At 39.6% G+C, this 24,349-nt stretch overlaps 1 protein-coding gene across 2 annotated transcripts in view; it reads left to right on the forward strand.

Moving 5' to 3' along the window:
- Positions 1-802: 802 nt before the first annotated feature.
- The window catches only part of LOC145451754 (adhesion G protein-coupled receptor L3-like), a 28,748-nt gene continuing 5,201 nt past the window's right edge, over positions 803-24,349 (forward strand). The window contains exons 1-15 of one of the 2 annotated variants that reach the window (XM_080329989.1): positions 803-1,024; positions 7,467-7,585; positions 8,071-8,186; positions 11,770-11,879; positions 13,016-13,278; positions 15,205-15,414; positions 16,255-16,573; positions 17,730-17,966; positions 19,128-19,250; positions 19,565-19,722; positions 22,103-22,271; positions 22,363-22,554; positions 23,198-23,367; positions 23,495-23,541; positions 23,986-24,210. In XM_080329989.1, the coding sequence (XP_080186115.1) occupies positions 955-1,024; positions 7,467-7,585; positions 8,071-8,186; positions 11,770-11,879; positions 13,016-13,278; positions 15,205-15,414; positions 16,255-16,573; positions 17,730-17,966; positions 19,128-19,250; positions 19,565-19,722; positions 22,103-22,271; positions 22,363-22,554; positions 23,198-23,367; positions 23,495-23,541; positions 23,986-24,210 (2,528 nt within the window). In that variant the 5' untranslated portion in view covers positions 803-954. The remainder of the gene's footprint in view (positions 1,025-7,466; positions 7,586-8,070; positions 8,187-11,769; positions 11,880-13,015; positions 13,279-15,204; positions 15,415-16,254; positions 16,574-17,729; positions 17,967-19,127; positions 19,251-19,564; positions 19,723-22,102; positions 22,272-22,362; positions 22,555-23,197; positions 23,368-23,494; positions 23,542-23,985; positions 24,211-24,349) is intronic. The other variant, XM_080329990.1, reaches the window with a different exon arrangement.

Raw genomic sequence — 24,349 nt, forward strand, 5'->3', positions numbered from 1 at the left:
GGTCGAATGCAGTAGAATTGATCGGGCTTCAAATGACTTTTCATGATTGAATAGTACAGTCATATTGATATATACCCGAATATTTTTGGTTGACACTCGTCAAGGGCAAAAATAGTCAAAGTGTCGTGCCGTGAATATCCGTGTGTATTTCAATATGAATATACCATTCAATTGTATATTGAAGCTCTGTACCTCCGAGAAGCTATACGAAGACTTTACAACAGGCTGTTTGAGATGCCTTCAACTATTCCGTAATAGGAAAACTTGTATATCAGTTTAAGGTCACATCTCAAGTACTGCAGTTCACGAGGCATGGTGTCTGTTTGAATAGTTGAGCAGGAGAATTCTTTGAAAGGGGCGAATTGAATAGCAATATCATATTGAAGTAAACCCGAATATTTTTGTCTGACACTCGTCAGGGGAAATCGTAAGCAACTACCAGAGAATTACAAAGAGTGTCAGCCGAAAATAGTCGTGTTATTTCAGTACGAATATATTATTCAATTTCATTTTGAACTTCTGCACCTCCAGGAAGCTCTTCAACGATAGAATGTAAAATATTTAAATGATAGTTCGATTAATTACAACTTGAAATTCCGCGCGAGGTTGGGATACCGAAACTACGACCAATTAATGTAATTTCCTATCTCATGTTAGCTAAAAAAGTCTAGCCTAGCGTTTAGATTTATGCAGTCATGCTTAGATATTGCTCAGGTAATCTTATTGTCGAATATGATTGTTTGTAAGCACTTGTGTCGTCAATGATGGGGACTGGGGAGCATATTTCACTGCAGCAGGTGCAGCGTATAATTCATACATATCCTTTTGGCAGCGTATAAAATATAGAATCCATATTAACTCAACTGTTTACGTGACGCCGCATAGAGAGATACCATCGATGTTAATGAGAAGACTCGTTCGGTGCCAAGGAATTGTGTAATACACGAAGGAGCAATGGTCCGGGGAATTGCGTGGATCTTATTGCTGGCTGGCTACAGTAACTTGCGGACGACGGAGTGCCAAGGTTGGTGTGAAAAGATTGCATCACGTAACCTTTCAAATTCGTCACAAAATAATGCTGAATATCATAATATCACACTGGCGACTTTGCAATGTTGCATGCATACGTATCATCTCTTAACATTGACTATATCATATGTTTACATGTATAAATATTCCAACTACGGACATTTCAGGTACTGAAATAGCACTCTCCTCGCCTCGAAGAGTTAATTTACGAGAATCATAGTCTGAATACTATTTTCCACTGTGCAAGGCTATAAACCCCGACTGGTAGTACCGTAGCATACGAAACTTGTACTACAAAGCCACGCGCCTTGTTGGAAATGACGTAACTGTGAAGTCGTGTTCAACCCACAACATTGCCACAATGCACAATGAAATTGGTATGGTAAAAAAAAACACCTAATCATCTACAATGTGATGTAGAACGGTCGTTATATTCTTTGGGGTTCCATTGAAGGCGCCATATTTGCATTTCCCGCGGCATTCACACTACTGTAGCGTGTGACATGATAAATACCTCGAAACGAAGCCAAATACTCAATTTAGAATCGGATCACTCTGATAATCGAATTGGCTCAGTCCTGTCCAACATGCGTATGTGACAATAAGATTTGAAAAATACACTTAAATTTGTTTAAATCGGCCGCTGCTTATGTGATCAGACTTTTTCTCGCGGAATTTCTGATGCAGTGAATAGTGACGGGTCGTGGGTCGTTTCGGTTTAAGTCGGACAGAGCCACTGCTCTCGGCCTGATTTTTAAAATAATCCAGCGTAATGGTAATGGTTCTGCGATGTTGCGATGAATAATTTAGTGCGGGCGATGCATACCTGCCACATTACGTTCGGTGGATCCAGTCATGGATCGGCCATCTGGGGAATCCTCTTGATTTTTTTTTGGCGATTCTGCAGAAACTTATGTACAATATATGAAAGTACAATTGTTGAGTTTCCACGTCATGACTGAGGGATGAGTACAGAAAACTGATATGTTCGTTGGTAGTAATGCATCTGAAGAGCGTCTTGGAGGTATATAACTTATGCATTATACAATTGAATGTCATATTCATATTGAAATAAAATATTGGTACACAATGACCTTTCCAATTCTCTACTAGTCGATGTCGATTACCCTTGACGATTGTAAGCCGAAAATATTCGGGTTTATTTCAATATGATTATATTATCCAATAGTAATATATTTTCTTGCGTTACGGTGCCTGGTCATGTAAAAATGCGTCGTTACATATATAGCAGTTGTAATTCAAATGCCAGGTACGCACGCACCCCTACTGTTTTACTTATGGTATCCCAATAATCGTAAAATGACCCAAATATGTTTAATATCTGTTTGCGGTCGACAAACGTATTGACCGAGTCACTATTCTCTTGATCCGTTGTTAGACATAGTCCTTTACATCATTTTATGAATCATCCCGAAATCAGTCGTAAAATTGTCATGAAACGATCGGGACCGGTCGCATTCCCTAATGGATTACACGACGCGAGGTACACGGCAAATAAACCATCATGATTCTAGTTTACAAGTACTAAAATCTTTGAAAATATTCCTATAAAACCGACGCTATGTTTGCCGCCACTTACGAAGATGTGAAGCACAGCTCGGGTAGCGCGGGAGTAAACATGTACCGGTTAGAATTTGTGAAATATCAAAGCGTGTAGGCTGTAGGGACATCTTAAGTTTAACGCCTGACTTTCTGCAAAATGCTGACATAGCTATCTAATTATGAATCTTGTAAGCGATGTTAATACGAAATACCTCCAAAGTATTTCTGATGGCGTAGCTATCCATGTTTACAGAAGCGGAATGCAAAGGCGTATGCATTCCTCGAAAATTTGTTTTGCTGACTTTTGTAGGTCAGCATTCCCTCGAGAGGAAACTGACTTTTGAGTGGTCTGCAGTGATGAGCGGAGTCGGCTTTTCGAGACTCCGAGTCCCTCCGACAACTTTGGACTCTGAGGCAAAGTCCCTCCGACTCCGGGGATCTCAATCCCAGACTCCGAGATAACCCGAAGAATCTTGTCCAGTCTCCGAAACATCCATATCGGTAGAGGCAGTTATTCAAAACCATTGTCGAAGAATCCCAATCGATGTTTTCGATAGCCTGTCTGATATTCAGACCAGTTTTTTTAGTATCCATGAATTGCCGAACAGTCGCAACATTACTTCTGAGAGTCAAGTTCTCTCCAACAAAATGGACAGTCAAGCTAATAGAACTGCGACCCTTTAGATCGGTCCACATATCTGTGGTGATGCCAGCCAGCCCATAAGACTTGATAGCAACTCTTAGTTCCTCTGACAGCTTCTGCTTCAAAGATGACGCCTTCTCATCCAACTTACGTTTCACCGTAAATCTGGATGGCAAAACATCGTCTGCACAACACCACGGCAAACCGGCACTTCTTCAGTATTCTCCACCCGACGATCAGTGTTCCACATGATCACCTTCTCCTTTGATTTCTCGCTTACTTTTTTGTTGGAAGAAAGAAAGGAACTTTCTTCAACTATGATCAATTCTTCTTACACGCTTCGCTATGTCTTCGAAGATGCGACGTACCACTTGTCGACTTGTGATGCTTTAGCTGAACATTGCAATTTTGACATCTCGCAAACCCAGTATACTGGCCGTTATTTTCATGCAGCATCAGAGTGAAATCCTTCCACACGTCACTCTTTTTCTGCGTCTTTGTGGGTAACCCACTTGACGTCGACGGTGCTTCAGCCATTATATTAAAACGACGACGGAAGGCCAGTCAGTTCGAACTAACTACCACTAACACCACTGAAATCGACGATCACATCACAGGTTTCAGTAAATTAAGTTCGGCATCGCCATGAAACAGCTGATGGAGCTGCACTGCACTAAACATACATGATGCATCACTGACGCACCGATCGACGCTCCTCGGAGTTGACTAAATGTCTAGTGAGAGTGACTTCCAATTTTGAAACTGATACATGATAACTTGAATTTGGAGTCTGAGACAGACCAGCAGCAGAAACTTGATTGCGGTGCTGATTTTTCTTATCACATCAAAGTCATTTCTCAATCAAACCAAAAATTACATGACGAAAATTCAGAAGAGTTCTGGATGACTGACTACGTCAATCAATATTGAAGGAAGCGTAGTTGATGCGAGCAGAGCAAAGCAGACGGTTGTATGGTTATTTAGTGTGGCTGTTCAGAAATTCGTTTGTTTTTACAGGGTAAGATCAGCTTACCTTAGTGATTCATGTATATTTGAAATCTTTAAAGCGAGCTTAGATGCTGGTATGTCTCTATGAGCGGATCTTACTAGCGAAAATTCGTCGCAATGCCATTAAATCATTGTAACACATTGCATAGTTATTATTGTTTCCATCCAGAAACTTGCTTGTATGTATATTTCTCACAGATATAAAGGTAATATTGATGTAACACTTATTATCGATATCTCTCACTGCAAATTGCAAGTACGATGAAAGTTGCGAAAAGTTATCACAAAAGCGGTATCGGATATTATCTTGTTTCAACTGATACCAACGTTAGGAATACATTTTCACAAAATGGACCCTATTACTATGTTGAACGTCATCAGGATAATGGGATATATTCCGTTATGATTATGAACTTGCTGGAAGAATCAGGGTAGCTAAAGGTTGTACCATAGAGAAGCCCCGCTGTATGTTGCTGATTGTAAATGTTTCGCACAATTACTGGGATGGCATGAAAATCAGTCACCAAACAAATACCCAAGGAGGAATGTGACTATACAAGACTGCAATGACAGCAACGTGGAAGATTCTGGAGATCTTATCTCATAATATGGTGACATTCAGCTGTGGATTCAATCATTCAAAGACTGCATCTCAAGGCAGGGAGCAAATGATGCACTGCGAATGATATTGGGCGCCTTTAATTTTGTGAACTACAGACACTGCTCAACGAAAATGCCTTGCTAGATCACTAGGTTACTCTCCAGTCCCCAATTGCAGTGCAGATGGCTGATTTTTATGCACTTGGCAATCATTTTTGCATGTTACCCGTCATATTACAACTTTACAAGGTGTCAGCTGTCTGTGTTTTGGTTTGTAATCAATAGTGTCTTCTGGTCAGAGCTATCGAAAGATATCGGGGGCAAAACTTACAACACTCCGGAAAACTCCGGAAAAATATCTTTAGTAAACTCCGAGCCCGCTCCGGGTATCAAAAAATTGGCAAAACTCCGCTCCGGAAACACTCCGACTCCGCTCCGATGCTCATCACTGGTGGTCTGCTCATCCGAATTCGACATTGCATACTAGCGCAATCTCGGCCCGTGTTCATCGTTTGCTCATAGAAATAATGACATAGTATTAACTGATGTACCGTAAATAACGCAGTTATTTGACACAAGACTCATAACAATCTGATTTTACGTTGCGCGGAATACCTTTCGGAGAAACGCAGCGCAAATAATAATCACTTGTAAACGCAACATTACATCTCCCGCAGAAATGACCTGGTCCATTATAACGCCGCAATGACGCCGTTATTGAAGTAGAAATTTGAATCACCAAAAACTTATGGAAATAGAATGGAATGAATAGAATGTTGATACACAACATTATTTTGAAATCTCTGCTGGTTGCTGACGATTACTCCCCACGAGTATCAGCCGAAAACAGAGGTTATTCAATTGTGTATTGAAATTCTCTACCTCCAGGGCAGAGATATCTGGGAGTTTCCACGGGTTTCTTTATCATGCTATTGCATAACCTTTTATATACAATGGCGTGCGTGATATCTGTATTCACGATTCAAAAGTGCAGTACTGTGGGGGTGTGTGATTGACGATTCTCGGTCTAGAAATCACCATGTGTTATATGTCGATTTGCAACTATAGTCAATCTAATCCACCCCAGATTATATAGAATGCAATAAAATCGTTAGCGGAAGGCCTGATTTCACGCGGGATCATCTGATAACTTAGCAAATGCGATCCGGCATGTACGTCGTAAAGAAGCATCCGTTGTGATAACTTCACGGCGAATTACGTTTTCGCAAGGGCGCGAGTTTTTGATGCGATTATACACCGCGCTGTGAAAGGTCGGTCATACGACTGTGTAAATCGCACTTGCTTGTTTGTGATCGTCGGTTTGTCTACGGGATTGGTGACAGGGCGACAATGTGTGATCTCTTTAGCTGGTTTCCCGAATCCTTGTGTTGTACAATGCCGTTAAATAGAATCTTGGAGATACAGAACTTCAGTGCGCAATTGAATAATATATCGATATTGAAATAAACCCGAAACGTTCCAGTTGACACTAGTGATGGGTAATCGTCATCAACTAGCACAGAATTGAACAGAACATTGTATATTAACGTGGTATATTATAGGTGCAATGATATTAGTAAAAACAACGGGGAATCACTGCAAAGTGTCTGTAACAAACCGTGATATGCCACATCGCTATTCTACTGCATTATTCATGGCCTTATTTGGATGATTAAAATGTCATTTTAAGGTATCTCCTCGTGCTGTTCAACCCTTGAAGTAGCATAACCCGGCGCTGATGATGGGCATGCCGGGTTGGAGGCCCGGTTTATCTAATTTTAAATCGATTAAAACAGTTGCGATGGAGATGTTTAAACTGTATTCGGGCACTTAATTCACGGACAGGTTTACACTCTGGAACACGATAAGGCTTTTATACTTTTCGATCGATCGGTATGTATAGCACATATGGCTTGCCAGGACATACGCGAGCTCCAGCAGTAGCGCATTTTACGTGTCGAATAAAAGTCCGTGTGACAAGTGTCAAGTCATAGTTTTGCATTGGTCCGGAATCATCCTATGATCACCAAATTGCGCTATCAACAGATACAAAAGTTACGTATGATATACATAAGGTGGTAGAAGGCTCGGGGCTACGGCACAGTTTTACGCCAGCTTACGATATCTTGCTAACACAGCGAATGTTTGAAATCTGGTACAGTCATAACTTGCCAAGGTTTACGAACCGGGTACAAAACTTCGAAAAACTTCGATGTTCAATGGAATAATACATTCATACACACACTCTCCGAACATGACGTGACGCCCAAACATAGACATTGCAGATATGTTGGAGATGTCTAATTTTACCGCAATGATATTTAGCGAGCTTGAGTCTTTTGTAAAATAGTAAATTATCGATGATGATGATACACTCGTGCTCCTCTTCTTAACTAAAACCCTTTCAAATTACGATAGCAGTTTCATCTTAATGTTCTTTTCAATTCCCTACCATAATCGATGACGATTACCCCTGACGATTGACAGTTTATTTCAAGATCAATATATTCTTCAATTGTGCATGAAGTTCTGCACCTCCAAGAGTATCTTTACATCAACTATATAGGATTATTTGTGCCTTCAATGTATAATTCGGCTCTAACAAATACTCCCTAATTTGCAGACGGTTGGTGGGACGATCCTACAGAATCCATATCGTACGGGGGATTCCCGGTGATTACAGAAACCGCGTGCGAAGAAGACCGAATCAATCTGCGATGCCACGGAAATGACGTAATAGAAGTAAGAAACATTGCATTCTTTGTAGATATAAAGTTATTCTAGTCGAGTGAATAATATATTCGTATTGAAATAAACCCTAATATTTTCGGCTGGTACTCGTCAGCGGTAATCGTCAGGAACTAGTAGTGATGTGAATTATATATTATACAATGTTCATTTTAATGCTCTTCTAGTTGCTGAGGATTACCCTTGTCGAGTTTCAGTCGAGAATGGCCGGGTTTCATCAATTGTATATTGATGTTTTGCACCTCCAATATTTCTACAGTTATCCAGATATTGAAAAATTTACCACATTTAGTTTTGAAGAGCTTCTTTGAGATTGTTGGCATACAATGACCTTCCCAATCCTCTACTAGCTGCTGGCGATTACCCCTGACGAGTGCCAGCCGGAGATATTCGGGTTTAATGCAAAATGGAGATATTTTTCAATTGTGCATTTTTAGGTGTTCTCGAAATTCCATAATTGCAAATTTATCAATTTTCAGGTGGTATCAGCAAATTACGGACGCCTAAATTCGGTCACGTGTAGCGGGTCGTCCAGTGAAGAAACGGAAAACACGCACTGTTCCCTGCGGGGTGCAAAGGAAATTCTAGAGACAAGGTAGGCGTCGAGACGTGACAATATATGTTCTTATGCCATCGCAAAACGTTAAATATGACTGGATTGGTTTTCTCTTGGACAAGTCAATATGGCATAACATATTATGTTGACGTCATATTCTTCTTCTTCTACTAGTTGCTGACGATTACCCCTGACGAGTGTCATCCGAAAATATTCGGGTTCATTTCCATATGAATACACTATTTGGATAAGCTACTTCGCTTCCACAGCGACTATATTACGATAGTGCCATATTGCTAGCACGATTTAACGATTTAATGATATCGAGCCATAAAATGCCAAAATATACAGTCGTTCTTGGAACAATTACTCTCTTTGAACCGGTGTAACGATTTTATAGATGTATGCGTTAGCAGTAAATTCTGTAATACTGTTGTAGTATAGCACATAAATCAACCCGGTTGCGCGCAAGCTAATTCGCTACCTCTTTTAATGCGTACGCAAGCCAAAACAAGTCCTCTGAGACATCAATCGTAGCGTTTATACTAACCAAAATATCCGCGTGGCTTGGTAGCTTCGTCTTTTCGACATCAGCTTCAGGTAACATTACGTCATGCCGCCATTATAGAAATCGCGGGAGCGTAATTACTCGAAGCAAATCAGTAGCGTGTTTAGAAACCGATTGTGTTCGTGTATGTTATGTTTCCGCTTGGGAAAGCCAATTTTCTGTCGCCCCTTGATTATAAATACGGAATGCAGCAATTATTCGTGGAGCGTATCATTGACAGAATAATACCTCCTTCTTGTGAACCTCGTTCGGTAATTGGCGTGTCAGATATTCCGCGAAACCGTTCATCATTCTAATATGGATTCGTCCTTGCAGTGCGCGTAGGTGTTGATCCGTGAAATTTTGATTAGACTTGTGAGCGAATTCTGTACAGAACTTCATTATCGCAATAAACAATATGTCATAACTTCATATTGCCAAGTTTATTTCATTCGGAGCCTTTTATCAGGAGCGAAAGTCATGATGATGATGATAAGATAATAGCCAGCTGAAAAGCTTCGAGTCTAATAAATGTGACCACTGACCATATGAACATATTGACAGTAACTATTTTGGAAGGCCTGTACTTCAGGCAGCCTACTATAACTCTAATCTAATTTGAAAATAGACCGTGGAGCTATAATTCAACTTCTAATCTAATTTAGAAAAACCGAAAATTTTCTAGTCGCCCAACTCTGCTGGAAGTCTATTCTATACAAATTTAGATCTATGGTCCATCGTCAACTTCCATTTTAAATGATTTGAAAGGCTACACTGGGGCTAAAATAGTCATTGATACGACAATAGTGGTTGCAATGATACTGCAGAATTATACTAGAATGCTAGCAGAGTTAACGAATTTCCTACTAGACCAAAACAATGTTGAAGTAGGCCTACATACCGAGATGTCCGGGTAATGGTGGGGCTCTGTATGAATTGGAAATAGGATGGGAAGTTAGTAAGGTGAAAGGTGGTCCCGAAAACATGGTACAGTCGAGCAACAAGCGTTCGATTTAGCATGAAATACTGTTTACACAATCGTGCGCCAGACCCGGGTGTTTGCTCGCCGGTTAATCCAATAATTTAAGAAATATGTGCAAAAATTTGAAAGCATCAACCCGCGACTCTGTGAACGTAACGGCGTGAATTTGAACTACGGGTTAATTGAAAGCTTCGCTCCTGAAACCAGAGATTTGGACGACTATAAAAATGTTGATCTTTTCAAAATCAGAGTAGAACTATTGAACTTGGAACTTTTATTAATTCTAGAATTAGAAAGTAACACAACAAAAATCAAATTCAGTTCATGTTCAGTTCAGTTCAGTTCTCAGTCTCATGGACACGAGAATAGCTATTGTCTGCACACCAAAGTTTGCTAGTTTCGCACTATACAGTCCTACTATACCCTTTTCAGAAAAATCGGAAATTCGATTATAGTTAAAATTATAGCATATACACAGATTTCGCAAATTAAATTAGAATTAGATATTTTCCGAATTACACAAGAATTAGAAATATAGCGACACAGTCATTTTTCCAAATTATATTATAATTAGGATTTCTGAATTCGCTCAAATTTGGAAATATAATGAAGTTCGGTTCATATCAAATCAGATTTACTCTCATTAGAACAATATTGGCAAATGTCTGTATAGCAAGCTTGGCTGTTTCTCACTATACAGTTCTTCTGAAGCAATTTCATGAAAACCTGCGATTAGATTAGAACTATTATTAGAGCTTAGAAACATTTTAGAAATATGATTATAATTAGGTTTCCGGCATTAGATCTGATTAGTCTTATAGGAGAACCAGAATTATATAGTTGTCCAAGTCTGCGTGGCACTCCATATTGTTCCGAATTCGAGAGAGGAACCGTGCCATATAACTCCGTGTAATCACGACCTTTGTAGCCAAAACCCAATTCCTTCCGTGACTCACGCTGCGTTGGATTTACTGTAAAGTCCTACGAACGGCGATGTTATCCCGAAAACGTGGGGCTTGAAGCTTTAGGGGTACCGTATTTACAGATCGCACGAATTGATAACGATCTTGAACCGTCCCTAATGAGAGGGAGATAACGTTCCTCTCAATTAAATTTTTCGAAACGTCTTGACGTAATCAGATTGTTAGCCGAGTCGCTCCGTTGCTTGTGGCTGCGACGGCCCGGGAAACCACGATTTAATCAAGGTTTCCATATAGTTACCGCGCAGCTGCGGGATTTAAAAACATGTACTTTATCCAAAACTACTGACAGGAAACTATCCGTTGAAAAATTAGACGTTTTGGACCGGTTTCAAAAAGGCGGATTGTAATTATTGAAACGGGATCATAGATCATAATGTTTTCAAATCCCCCCTTTCATTCTAGTATATATCATTTTCCCAGTAACAGCTGGAAGCAGTATTCATGATACTGTATTATCTCTGAAAACCGTCTTTCTGCTCGTTATTATCCTTGCCCCTGGAAATATGACATGTTTTGATTGATTCAACCGATCCTATAATATGCTGTAACATCAGCATATTCATTTTCTTCGCTTTTGTAAAATATGCCTTAGTGCAATTAAGATCCTCGATAGTTGGAGGTGCATTTAGCAGATCAAACCCGGTTCGTTGCCCACTTGCATAAGTTTTGTTTGTGTGAGTACAATTCGTATTCATTGAGTTAGACGAGATATAGTTATATCATTTTCCGATGCATTTCACAAGTGTATATGATCTCATTATTTCAGACACGCTCGTGAAATAGGTATCATATACGACCGTTTACTTTCTGCTGTTTCGTGGGATCCAATAGCGGAATGTGTTAACTGTTTATTTGAGTATAATATTACAAAGATATAGTCTCAATATGAAAGCGAGCAATCATGAGATTGAACGAACAATTTCGTGTAATTTACCTCGCAAGACCAACTGTAATCGATGATCAAGTCAATGCAATTTATATCTACACAATATGCTCGGAGATCCAAGCATACACTGTCGCTGAATGCCCCATATTCATACATTGGCGTCCCTATTGATGAAAATTCTGTAAATTATTTGCTCTTAACTAATAAAGTCACTTAATTTTCAGGTGCAATAATAAAACGGAGTGCAATTTCGTGGTTTCCAGCGACGTTTTCAACGATCCGTGCTCCGGAACTCGGAAATATCTAACAACAACCCACAGATGCCTTAAATTCAGTGAGTAGATGCAATGCATTAGTCTAAATATCGTATAAACATGACGATGAAAGGTGTGATGACGATGTAGTATTAGTAGGAAATGTATTTGCCGTTGTGGCTACTGATTTCTTGTGCGTGACTGCTCCTTTGAAATTATTTTAAGGATATGAGTCACATTAATCCTCCTCAATATAACCATGATAAATCAGCTAGCGACACTCTGCTTACGACACGAAATCTGAGATTTACCTGTGATTGAACTTGAGTTTTAATAACCTAATTGTTTACCGCGGAACTGCGCCTGGCGTAGAGATGATCGTAATCCTGTAGCTTGACATTCAGAGGTCGCTCGCCAAGCAGCTACAAATTGATCAAAAGCTCATCAGAAAGTTCACTACACAGTTTATATGCAGCACAGAAATGTATCTGCTTTTTATCACTAACCCGTTCGGATTGTAACACAAGATCCTCACGAAGTCTCATTAGTGACTCAAGTTGTTTCACGCGTTTATAGGTCAATCGCAGCTGGCTAAATTCGGATCTGCAAGATGTATCTTGGTGACTAACGCAAAATACCTGGCCACACATGCAAATTGCCCCAATTTTCGAATGTATATTCAGTTACCGTGGAATGGGGCGCTATTTCATACGCACATTACGACAATCCAATCCATAAAAACGATGCAGGCTTATCTTAAAAGTACATTGCACTTTTGAAAACATTCCAAAATGCGAAAAATAAGTAGGTTTACCTGAGAAACTGTTAAGTAGAAGTGGAATTACCCTAACAACATTGCCACTTCAGTATATAGCCCAAGCGTCACTTATCATTAGGTTATCATTAATACTATATTTACTACGTAATACTATACTAGTCAGACCTCGACATTACTGGACCAGGACCTGATATATCGGCCTCGTCTTCCGTCACATGCCACCTCATTTTGTCGCTTGTCCTTTTACTTTACGTTATATTCTATTACTTTTCATTCAACGTGCATGTCTCGTCTTTACATCGACTAGGCCCAGGTGGGTGATTGATTTGAAAGACCAATTCAAGTCGTTTCGACGCATTCCTGTCTTTTCATTGTATCGCAATCGTGTAGTGTATAATAATAATAATAAGCTGAACCTCTTCGTGTATTCCATTTCAGTGTTTCAATGCCCTGGATATTTAATCGGAATAGGCAGAGAACACACCTCCCGCGTCGACGCTCAACCTCAAGCCGCGTCGTGGACTAAAGATCCTTTACAAAACCCGGGGCACGTCTATTTTGCATCGTCCGAGCAGTTGGTACACGAGTACACAACTTGGGACGATTTCGTCAACGGTATCTTCGGCAGTTCATACAGCCTACCGTCGAGAATGAGGCGAGGGAACTTTGTAGTCTACGACAGAAATCTATACTACGTCAAGGTGTGTATACTGCATGTGTAATAAATAATTATTATCATTAGGTGTGGATTGCACAGATCCCGACCAATCCGTGATCGCCGATTAAACGTCAGTAATCGACTGGCTTTCGTTGAACATATAACGACTGCCCACTAATCGGATAATTTTAATCGGCAAAATTTTAGCCGCCGAAGCGAGGTATCTCAGAAACATACTCCAGACATGACATGACATGCAACATAGTCCGAACACACCTCAAACATGATATTCGAGTGGGAACATAGTCCAAACATACCTCAGACATGATGTCCTTTAGTAGCAAATACTTGACTTGACTCGAGTCACCTTGACTTGCCTCGACTCGAGATTTGCAATGCCTCGAGATGACTTGTGACTTGAAGGTAGTGACTTGATCCCAACACTGGAAGTACATTGTTACTGATGACCTATGGCTTTTAGCGGTGATGTAAAATATGTCGAGGTTGATAAGGGGTCGATGAACCAAAAACGTTTGGGAACCTACAAAATGCTCTACACCTACGTGATGCCATATCTTACGGCTAATTAGTGTCCGGTGGATACTCCGGAGTACGTTTTTGCTGACACTAATCACCGATTCAAGTGCCCGATTACGGGATACGTTTTTTCTTCTTCTAAAAACGTGGCATACCGGGGTATAGCCATATTTTAAGTAGATGCCTGGCGAAATCCAAAGTCCGTTACGCCTTTAGACTTTGTATTCTTTGATGCATCTATACTTCCATAATCAAGCCGTCATGCGAAAATGCGGTCGCTCAAAAATATTTCCAAGCCCCGCTGGACATGCATGGCGTAGCAGAGATAGATTGGGCGATGCGATAAACCCGTGTCTTTATGATCATGATTGATTCCTGTGTATTTCTACCAAGCTGATGGAAATCTGCGCTCAACGCAATCCACTGAAAAAGCGTAGGGTTTCATGCACGCGTAGCGGTTTAACGGACTGTTGCAGTTGTTACTACCGTACGTTTGTTGGTGCAAGCATATAACTGCCTACCATGGCCCATATCTCTGAAAGCTGGACCCTCATAAACCGAAGAAGCTGAGATTCTGTATATAGTATACCTCATCAGGTCTCATATTCGCCGCGGGTTCGCAACAAACTTGGACAAACTATCAATTTAGTTAGTCGACGACTGTTTTTCTGAGAAGTTCTCTAGTTCTAGTTGCGTATTTTGAAAAGCGAGCAGTACCAATTCTAGTTCTAGTAGCTCATTATAACTTTAGTTGCCGAACTGGCAACGCATGTCGTCGTGTGATGTTCTGTTATGTGATGTTCTTCCATCCATTGCTATACATCAGAGTCATCGCACTAAAAGCGGCGTAGCGAGAGGGTGGATTTTGGTGGTCGAAACCCCTACCATTTCAAACTTGTACTGATGTTCATGGAGAAAGCTGATCCTATCCTGATGAAATCAAAATTAATAAGTTGCTTCGCAATTGCATCTAGATAGTTGTGTTTTAATGTTAGTTGCAGATTTTTAAGTATCTTTAGTTAACAATTCTTCCTAACAATCGTCATTTAGGCCCTACTCCCACAAATCGTATTGTTTATACAACAGCTTTTTACACTCATGCCGCATGAGTCATGCGTACTTAGTTAGAACATGTTTTACTATGCCTTGATTAGAGGTTTAAGAGTTCATCGTATAGAGACGTTTCTTATAGTATACGGCAAATCTGAAACAGCATTTCTCGATCCGAATTGAGTGTTCGAGAACATCTGTCGTAAACAAATCGCTGAAGTGCTCGCTAACGTATTGATGCCAAGTTACAAGGCCACGCCAATAATCATTTTCGGCCTACGTTGCGACATTTACATAATCATATGATTACAAAATCACTTCTCCTGTGATTCAATCTAATGAGATGTGCCATTGTTTCTGAACATCGTCCGTTGTATTGCAGGCCGACTCTCGCAATATCATCCGGTATAGCTTGATCACGCATTCCAGAACGAAGGAAAGCGTAATACCAGGCTCCGGGTCAAGCGGGAACGCGCTCGGCGGCGATATCTCTTTGGCGGTGGACGAGAACGGAATATGGGTGACCTACACCAAGTCGACCAATGGCGCCATCACGATAAGCAAAATCAATCAAGACTCTTTGGCGCTTGAGGTGCGTATCATCTAAAGGAGTGCTTCACAACCTTTAGCATGGGTAACATTTCAAAACAGATTTTGTGGATCGGTGAGCCATCGGATATCAAATTTAATCATAAAATGCCATTACGGCAAATGTATGCAACTCAAGAGCAAATATTTGAAAGTTCGATTCAATAAGAAAATTGGCGTTTTATGTGGTTTTACGAAAGTTTCAACAGGGTCAAGTTGATTTTGATTGTTTGGTTTCTTTTGAAAGAAATGCGAAATTGATGATTTCTAGTTCCATTGTGCTGCCAAATGTCGCTAAGTTATGACGTCGAAATTATACGAATTTTGTGTGAAAAGTGTTCTTAGCTTTCACGAACAGCTGGTCTTAAAACGAGTCGCAGGCTACTTTTAGACAGTTAGGTACAAACTTTGTACCAAGTCATGTACAGTACACGGTATAAGTCCAAAGTAGATCAACGCGAACTGTGCATGTCAACACGATGCAGAGAAAGACGTCGCAAATTTCTAAATCAATTGAATATTTGCTGTTTCTTTTCGCTAATTATAATTGAGGTATGAAATTGCAAAATATTGATGGACCGGTGGTCAAATACCACGGGTCTTGAGAATTTTATACCCTTACTGTGGGTGATACTATTGTTGATATACAATATTCTTTCAAACATTCTACTAGTAGCTTACAGTTACCCGTGTCCAACGAATATCGCCTGATATATTTCAATTTGAGTATATTATTCAATTGTATATTAAAGTTCTGTACCTCCAAGAATCTTTGTTATTGTTGACTTTAACGTAATTCGTTCGACGTTATCCAAATACAATAACATTACCTTAAAAATTGTAGGACTCGTGGACTACAACCCGTCGAGTAACGCAGTCCAAGCATACGTTCGTAATATGCGGCGTGCTGTACTCAGTCAGTTTTCGGAGCAGCAAAGTGGACTATTCCTACAACACAAACTTGGAGTCAAACCCAGAAAACACGGACTTAGACATCTCATTCAACGCGCCCGGACGGCGGCTGTCCGGGAACAGAAAGTCGTTGCGTCACAACGCAACTTTTCTAGCGTACAATCCACGGGATCAGTTGATATATTCCTGGGACGCTAACAATGGGAATGCTGTTTACTATACGTTGACATTTGACGGACTCGATACAGGAGGTACAGTATTTTCTTTTATATGTGAATCACAGATATTGAACGATCATTATGTTGAAAATGAGAAGTCCTGTAAGACAATGAGAATCCTCGACCGATATTATAAGTTTTATGATTTGTAAAAAAATATGGTCACCCTGGAGTCCAAGACTACAGACACTTCTAATAGGACAGTTTTCAAGAAGTAAAATTACTTTCTTTTGCCACAATTGATTTTGAGAAGTAGATTGTTTTACAATCAAGTGAATCGATTGCGATTACATCTAAGCCTTGCTACATGGATAACAGTTCGCAATTCAGACTTAATCGAGGATACATATATACAGAAGTATGACCAGTAGCGAAATACTCCAACTTACTCAAATATTGTTTTTGTCAATTGAGTGAAATGGTTATCTGTTTTGACTATTTTCATTTCTATTTACTAGAGTTTTAGGAGCTTTTACACATTAAATTTTAGTTTGGGGATTAAATTGCGTGACTTTTACGATAGGAATGTCATAAAAAACGTCAAACAGCCCCTGCATCGTGGCAACTAAATCCACGTTCAAGGATTGCACCTATAGTGTATTGTTCATTTGCGTTAGTCTCGCAGATGTATGGTACAATTCCCAAAGTCACCACCTCCGATTAACTATGCTAAAAGTACGCGACTTCTCCACCACATCTGCGTTTTGAAACTGCTTGCTGAGTAGCCTACTTTTCAAAGCTTACAATTGGCTCTTCCATACTTGATGCGGTTAGGATGTATTTATGAATTACAGCTTCTACTTGTAATTGAGTATAAATTTGCGGCGATACTTCTACTTGAGCAGCGCCCTAATCCAAACCCTATAGCACCAACTAATGTGAGCGCAACTGTACGAAACGCGTTTGATTTCATACGATTTGGCACAGTAAAACCGTGGGTCAGTATCGGTATCAGTTTTATCATTTCAAAACACAACAAGACTGCGATACAATGAAGAAAGGAAGGTGTCGAAACGACTTGGACAAGTCAGACACATAAAGCAAGAAATAAGGGTTAACATAAAACGATTAGTGATGAAAATGAATGACGCATGTGTCGATAGGCGAGGTCGACATGTCGGATCCTGTAATCTTGCAGACTGACTAAAGTATTCATTCGGTAATTAATCGCCAAACGCCCGGATTTCAGTGAATTACGTCACAAGCACTACAACCACGACGACCATTAGAACACGCACGACCAGAAAGCCGATGACAGTCTCACAGACGAGCAAACCGACATTAACGAAGACACCCGTATCGACATTCGTACCACCCGTAGTGCCAGACTTAAACAGCTGCCCCGCGACGAATCGCGGTAGCTTCAGGTGGCCGAAAACAAGGGCCGGTAAAACGGCACGAATGCCTTGCGGAGATGGATTCGGAGGTAAGGATTGTCGTTACATTGAAATTTACATTGTCGAATACATTGTCGAATACGTTGGCAATGTTTGATTTTGTGAAAGATTGCTTCTTGTATGGGTGTTGGACAACTTTAGAATCATTTGCTTTTCCGAATTCGATTAGATTTAGAATTGTAGCTGCAGGTTTCTCCCGAATTAGATTGTAATTCGGATTAATGAATCCGTGCAAACTTCGAAATTGAATTATATTCCTAATCAGAAAGAGATACAACAAAACTCGAGCTCAGTTCGTATCAAATTGGAGTTCATACTCATAAGCATGAGAATACCAAATGTCTCATGCACACTAAACTTGGGTCGTTTCTACCAATACAGTTCTGCTGTAGCATTTTCGAGAAAGCCAGAACATAGATTAGATTATTTAGTTGTTTATAGCTTTTTATCATGGTTGTTTTTGGCGAATTAATATCAGGTATATTGGGTTCAGAAATATGCGCACAATCGAAATAAAAAGTGGAATGAGATATTTTTGCGACCTACGGCAATTTTCCCAGGTTGATACTAACAACATTTGGAATGACTGGCTTTATATTTTAACCTTCCCGACCACGTAAACCGGACGCATCGTAAGAAGGGCGATACATACATCACGAACGGTTTCGGTTTTAGACGCCATTCGGGTCAATCCTTAGATATACTCTACCGTTAGGACCTTATCATCGATACCAATATATATTCACATGAATCCCTGCGAATTCTCACGGCAACAAATTCGACGTGATCAATTCTGGACTTTGATAGAACGTCTCAACGTACATATCAATCAATCCAAACAGATGTCGCACTTGTCGTAGATTGAACTCCTCGAGTACCATAATAACCCTTACCTAGTAGATACACGTGATTTCGTAGCAGGCAGGGCTGCAGTATAGTCCCGCAACCGATTTTATCGATTCTGTTACGATTAGTCATGCGGAATCAATTTGTGACGAGATTTCAATTTCTCATCTGGCATTAGTGTTATGCTAAACATGACAAAACACAGTTTGGAACGTGAGCGAATCGGCATACGCACTATTTTATGTTAATACCATATAGAATACTGAATAACTGAACTACTTCACACGAAAACTCGTACAAAATCATCCTAATGAAACGTTTCATTTTTCCCACCTACACTTCAGGTTTCGCGACCTATCAATGCGTGCGTCAGCCCTCCATGAGAGAAGCGGCCTGGTTCGTTACAGGCCCAGACGTAACGGAATGTATCACGTGGGCGACTGGAATACGCCATAAATATCGAACAAGTGAGTTCATTTATGGAATTGGCTACAACACATTATTAATCTAATGATGTCAGTTACCCATTTTAATATATATATTATGATGCATCATATTATATATGTTAGTATGTATACAATTGATTAATATATTCATATTGAAATAAACTCGAATATTTTCGCCTGGAGTTTTCATCGTATATGGTACTAGGGAATTGGAAAAAAACATTGGTTATCAAAGAATAATGGCCATTGTATCAAAATATATATTGTTAACGTCACCATGTAAATTATCTTACGCAAGGTTTACGACAGGTTTTTGAATTACCCTGTCTTTACAGGCGAGCTGGACAGGGCTACTGCTATCGACGAGCTCCTGACTGGCCTAAAACAGTACGGGGTTAATGATAAATCCCTTCAGTTTTCAACCGATCTCATATCAGAGCTACTTGAAGACAAAACCACACCAAGCAAAGCGGCTACTAAAGAAATGTTACTGGTAAGTAATTCCAATTCAATCTTGAAGTTTTGGGCTGAGATTTGTAGGGCGATTCTCATCCAGGTTTTATCTCCATTGTTTTATTTACATGGTGTAAGTTGCATTGAAGATTTTCTGCCAAATTTTAATGTCATTGTTATTGGATTTGGTTACATTATGTGCGTAGGGAAATGCCTAGTCTCGCTCTAACTAGTCTGTTTCGATACTAGCTATGTTTATTTCACGCCTGGAATTATAAACGCCGTCATATGTATTGGGAAAATCGAATTCTCCACACTGCTTTATAAGTAGGACATCATGATGTTCGCACGCTGATAGCACGGTCTGCCAAATTTAATCCAATCATTTTCGCACTTTATTCTTGACAATAACAACATTCTTCAGAGGTCACATCCTAGTATGTTCAAGGTGTCAATTTATGACGCAAAATATTGGATGCGAGCGTCAACATTTCAACTTCGAATGTCATCGCTGTACAGAGCGTTTTGTGACATAAAACAAATAAACACGCTCGAGAGAAAATCAAAGCCGTGCTGAAATTGAAACGCTTTTGAATTCGAATAAAAACCTTTATTTCACGACGCTACCTGACATTGGAATTCTCAGAATCAAACAATGATATCTGAGATGGCATAACCGAACGCAAGTAAACATTTGACTTGCTTGCAGTGAAATGAAGGAGATTTTTAGTGTCCCCGTAGTGAGATCAACAATAACCATCCAACGGGCCACTTGCCTTCATACCGACTTAGACAAATTGATAATTCTTGTTGTGCAATTACACTAATTAAAGCGAAATACTGGTAATCTAATTCCTATCTAATTCATGAAATGTTTCTTTGCTCTAATTCTAATCTAATTTGTGATGTTTCGAGTCGTAGTTTAAATTCTAATCTAATATCTGATTTTCCTGAAAATGCTACAAAAGAACTGTATAGTGAAAACGCTATGTAGTTGTAATTCTAATTCGAATCTAATTTCAAAAATGCTGTAGATATAATTTTAATTCTATTGTAATTTGGGAAAAATGTGTCGCTATAATTTTTATTCTAATCCATTCTGGAAAATGCTGTAGCTATAATTCCAATTCTAGCCTAATTTGGAAAAACTGTGTAGCTATAATTCTAATCTAATTTGGAAAGGCTGAAAATTTTCTAGCTTTACAACTCTGACTTAATGTTTGTGCCGAGAACATAGTATCTCGATTGGCCTAGTCATAGTTCCCCATCGTGATATTGTACAACAGTGAGGATTGCGTTACATTTTCGAATGTTCAAATGCAACTGCAATGTACGCTGTATCGCGCCTCAGCCCTGAAATTGTAAATTTCGAATGGGGTAGTATTTTGCAGTTGCCCGTTTTGAGGTATGTCGGAATTATCTCGAATTTTGGTGAGGCATGAAACAAATAAAAAAATTTCAACTTTTCCAAATTAGATGAGAATTAGAATTATAGCTACACAGTTTATTCTTTCAGATTAGCCTATAATTAAAATCAAAACTACGCAATATTTACTTCCAAATTAGATTAGAATTAGAATTAGAATTAGAACAAAGACACAATTCACTTATTATATCAGAATTGGATTACCGGCGTTTCGCCCTAATTAGTTTAATTATGCAACTAGGATTATCTAGGTATCCAAGTCTGGCATGTGATTCCACTTTTACGTTGATAAATTAATAACATTTGGTATGCTGTTGCCTACAGTCAAGGAAGCCGCCATTTGGGAGTCTTTATTGCGAGTCTCCCGATTCCTGTGAACCGTACCAAAGCGTATCTGAAGTCGTGCCGTTGAAATACAGGCATGCGTTTTATCGGAATCGAATTTCGATGTTGTGATGAACTCTAGCTGTGATGAAAAGCTGGATATCATACGCGATTGAACTTTTGGCACGCTCCGGCGAAATCGATGTGCTTTTGCCGGCGCACTTTTTACTGTTGATGCTTTTACCGTGACCTGCCTTTTTCCTTTCATTTTATCACGGTTTCGACGGTATAGTGATGTAGGTTAAACAGCAGACATGTCAAGGTCAACTGAATTATTTTTACAAATGTCCAGTCAGGGCTTTAGTCATGACTCGACTCGAGTCTGCCTCGAGTCTCATTTTTTATTGACTCGACTTTACTTGAGTCATTTTTTTAATAATGGAAGTTATATGACTCGACAAATCATATATGACTTATTCAAGCCTTGTATATCAGGACCAGAAACTGTCTTTTATCTATTTTAAAAACATGTTTAGACTGAAAAAAATTAGTATAATAATAATCCGAGGCGTTCGATTCCGTCCAAGAGTTTCACAGAAGTTTTCACATGTTGCTGTACATCATACAGTATGATGGGCTACATATGCAATTAAATAATGACTCTGTTCAGGCTTTATCAAACGTCGACGACGAACTGATGAAGAGCGAGAAATCTTGGGACGATCTTCCTGCTGAAAAACGATCAGAAGTTGCCGCGTCGTTGATGGCAGCTACGGAAAAAATCGGCTTTTTCTACGCCGACTTGGTGTCTGCTGAGCCCAGCGACGTGAGGGATAACGGTAGGGAAAAGTCTAATCGAAATTCGCCTACATGGTCTTCAAACCGCTCCAATCGATGTGGATTTATACTAATGTACACTATTACTTACAGACCCTCTAGTTGTCCGGAGCCGCGAACTTTTCGTGCAGGTTGAGATCCGAAGTAAAACCCCCGCTCACTACGCGTCACAGGACGTAACGTCATTTCCCAACAGGGGAAATTGCGGCAAAAACACGCGGGCTTGTTCCGGTGACGTGATTCAGATATCGGACGCGGAAATTATGAAACAGCGCGCAGTTACGGGTAAAGTGAAATATATGATATTCATCAAGCAAATTTGTACAACTAGATAATTATGTTCGCTATTTAGAGCGAAATGACGGTAATCTAAATCGAATCTAATTAATTCTAAATATCGTCCAATTTCTGGTTTTCCTGAAATTGCTACAGGAGAACTATATACTGCGAAACGATCCAAGCTCGTTGCACAGGCATTTGCCATTCTTGTGCTTACGAATACGAACTCTGATTTTATGCGAACATGATTTTTGTTGTGTTTCTTTCTAATTTGGAACCTAATTCAATTTCCTAGATTTTGCTAATTCGAATATTCTAATTCTAATCCGGTTTGAGAAAAAATTGAATATATATTTGAAAATGGCAGCTATATGTAGTGTGATTAGTCAAGCCGCGACCGAGTCTAGTTTTATTTGAAGCTGCTTTTCCAAGCACTTTTCAGACGTTTGATTGTCTACATCCACATGAAGTAGTTTGTCGGGGCTTGGAAATTAGTGCATTTACTTCTAATTGAGTATATATGATCGACATTACTTCAACTTCTACTTGAGTAGCAAATCTGACTGCTTATGCCGCCTTAGATTGATCAATGTGTCATTGTGCAATCTATAACGTCCCGACTCCCCTAACTTGATTATTTTCTTTACAGACCCTTCAACAATCGTGTTTGCCTTGTATAACAAACTCGGCGATTACCTGGCTCAAAGCGACGCAGAGTGGGTGTTGGATTCTAAAGTCATATCTGCCACATTCACGCAGCCCAACTCAAAGACTGAGCTAGACCAGCCGGCAACTATCACATTGCAGCACAAAACCCAGGTTTGATCCGAATAGATAACATATTCATTAGCTCTGGTCCAAGATGGAACGGTTTTTTTAATATATTATAGTTAGTATGATTTGTTGGGATTCTTTGCACGGGCTATGAATGTTTTCATTTTTACAGAATCGTAAGCCGAGGAGATGCGTATTTTGGGACGTACAGCATACCAGGTACTGTCGTAATGTCACATTATTTATGCTTAATATAGTGTGATGGTCGATTATATGGTAAATTATCATAATCTTTTTTTGCAATCAATTCAAAATTTTCAAGCTACAATAGCTTCATTTCATCTAGTTGAAATTGAGCAAAATTTGGTGTGCAACGCTTTTTTAGCCAACCTAGCAATTTTACGAAATGGCCGCAAAATTAAAAAGAAAAATTAAACAACCCCAATTGCATTGTCTGCCAACTTCCCATTTTACGCCTTTTCGCCTACTTGTACCGTTGTAGATAACAGATTTTCATACAATATTGCGTGACTGAACTACGTGAGTTCTTCATAAGTCAAAATGTTGTAAAAAAAAGTTTAATGCCAAAAGGATTTTCAGCAAAAATATTTCGTTTTTAGGTGAAAAAATTATCTCCCTACTCATATATATTCTTTTCTGCAGCGGTAAAGGCGAATGGAGCGACTCGGGCTGTCGGTTACAGACCAGCAATCAAACTCACACCACCTGCCAATGCGATCACCTCTCAAGCTTCGCGGTTCAGGTCAACGAAAACGAATATGCCGCACAGGCAATTTATGATCCGATGCTGGACGTTGTGACGAAGATCGGGATATCGATTGCGATGGTTTGCTTGCTGTTCTGCGTTCTCACTCTGTCCTGCTTCAAGTAAGTGGAGACTGTGCATATGTAGCGTGTTACGAATTAGAGTTTGGGGATTATAGAATCATGCTGGTTTGTTACGGTTAAGAGTGCGATTGTGATTACATACAGGCCTTATGTATGGATAAAAAAGATTATAAATCGG

The sequence above is a fragment of the Botryllus schlosseri genome, chromosome 12, assembly GCF_051294905.1.
Source record: "Botryllus schlosseri isolate E-star chromosome 12, Bs_hap1, whole genome shotgun sequence".
NCBI classification, from domain to species: domain Eukaryota; kingdom Metazoa; phylum Chordata; class Ascidiacea; order Stolidobranchia; family Styelidae; genus Botryllus; species Botryllus schlosseri.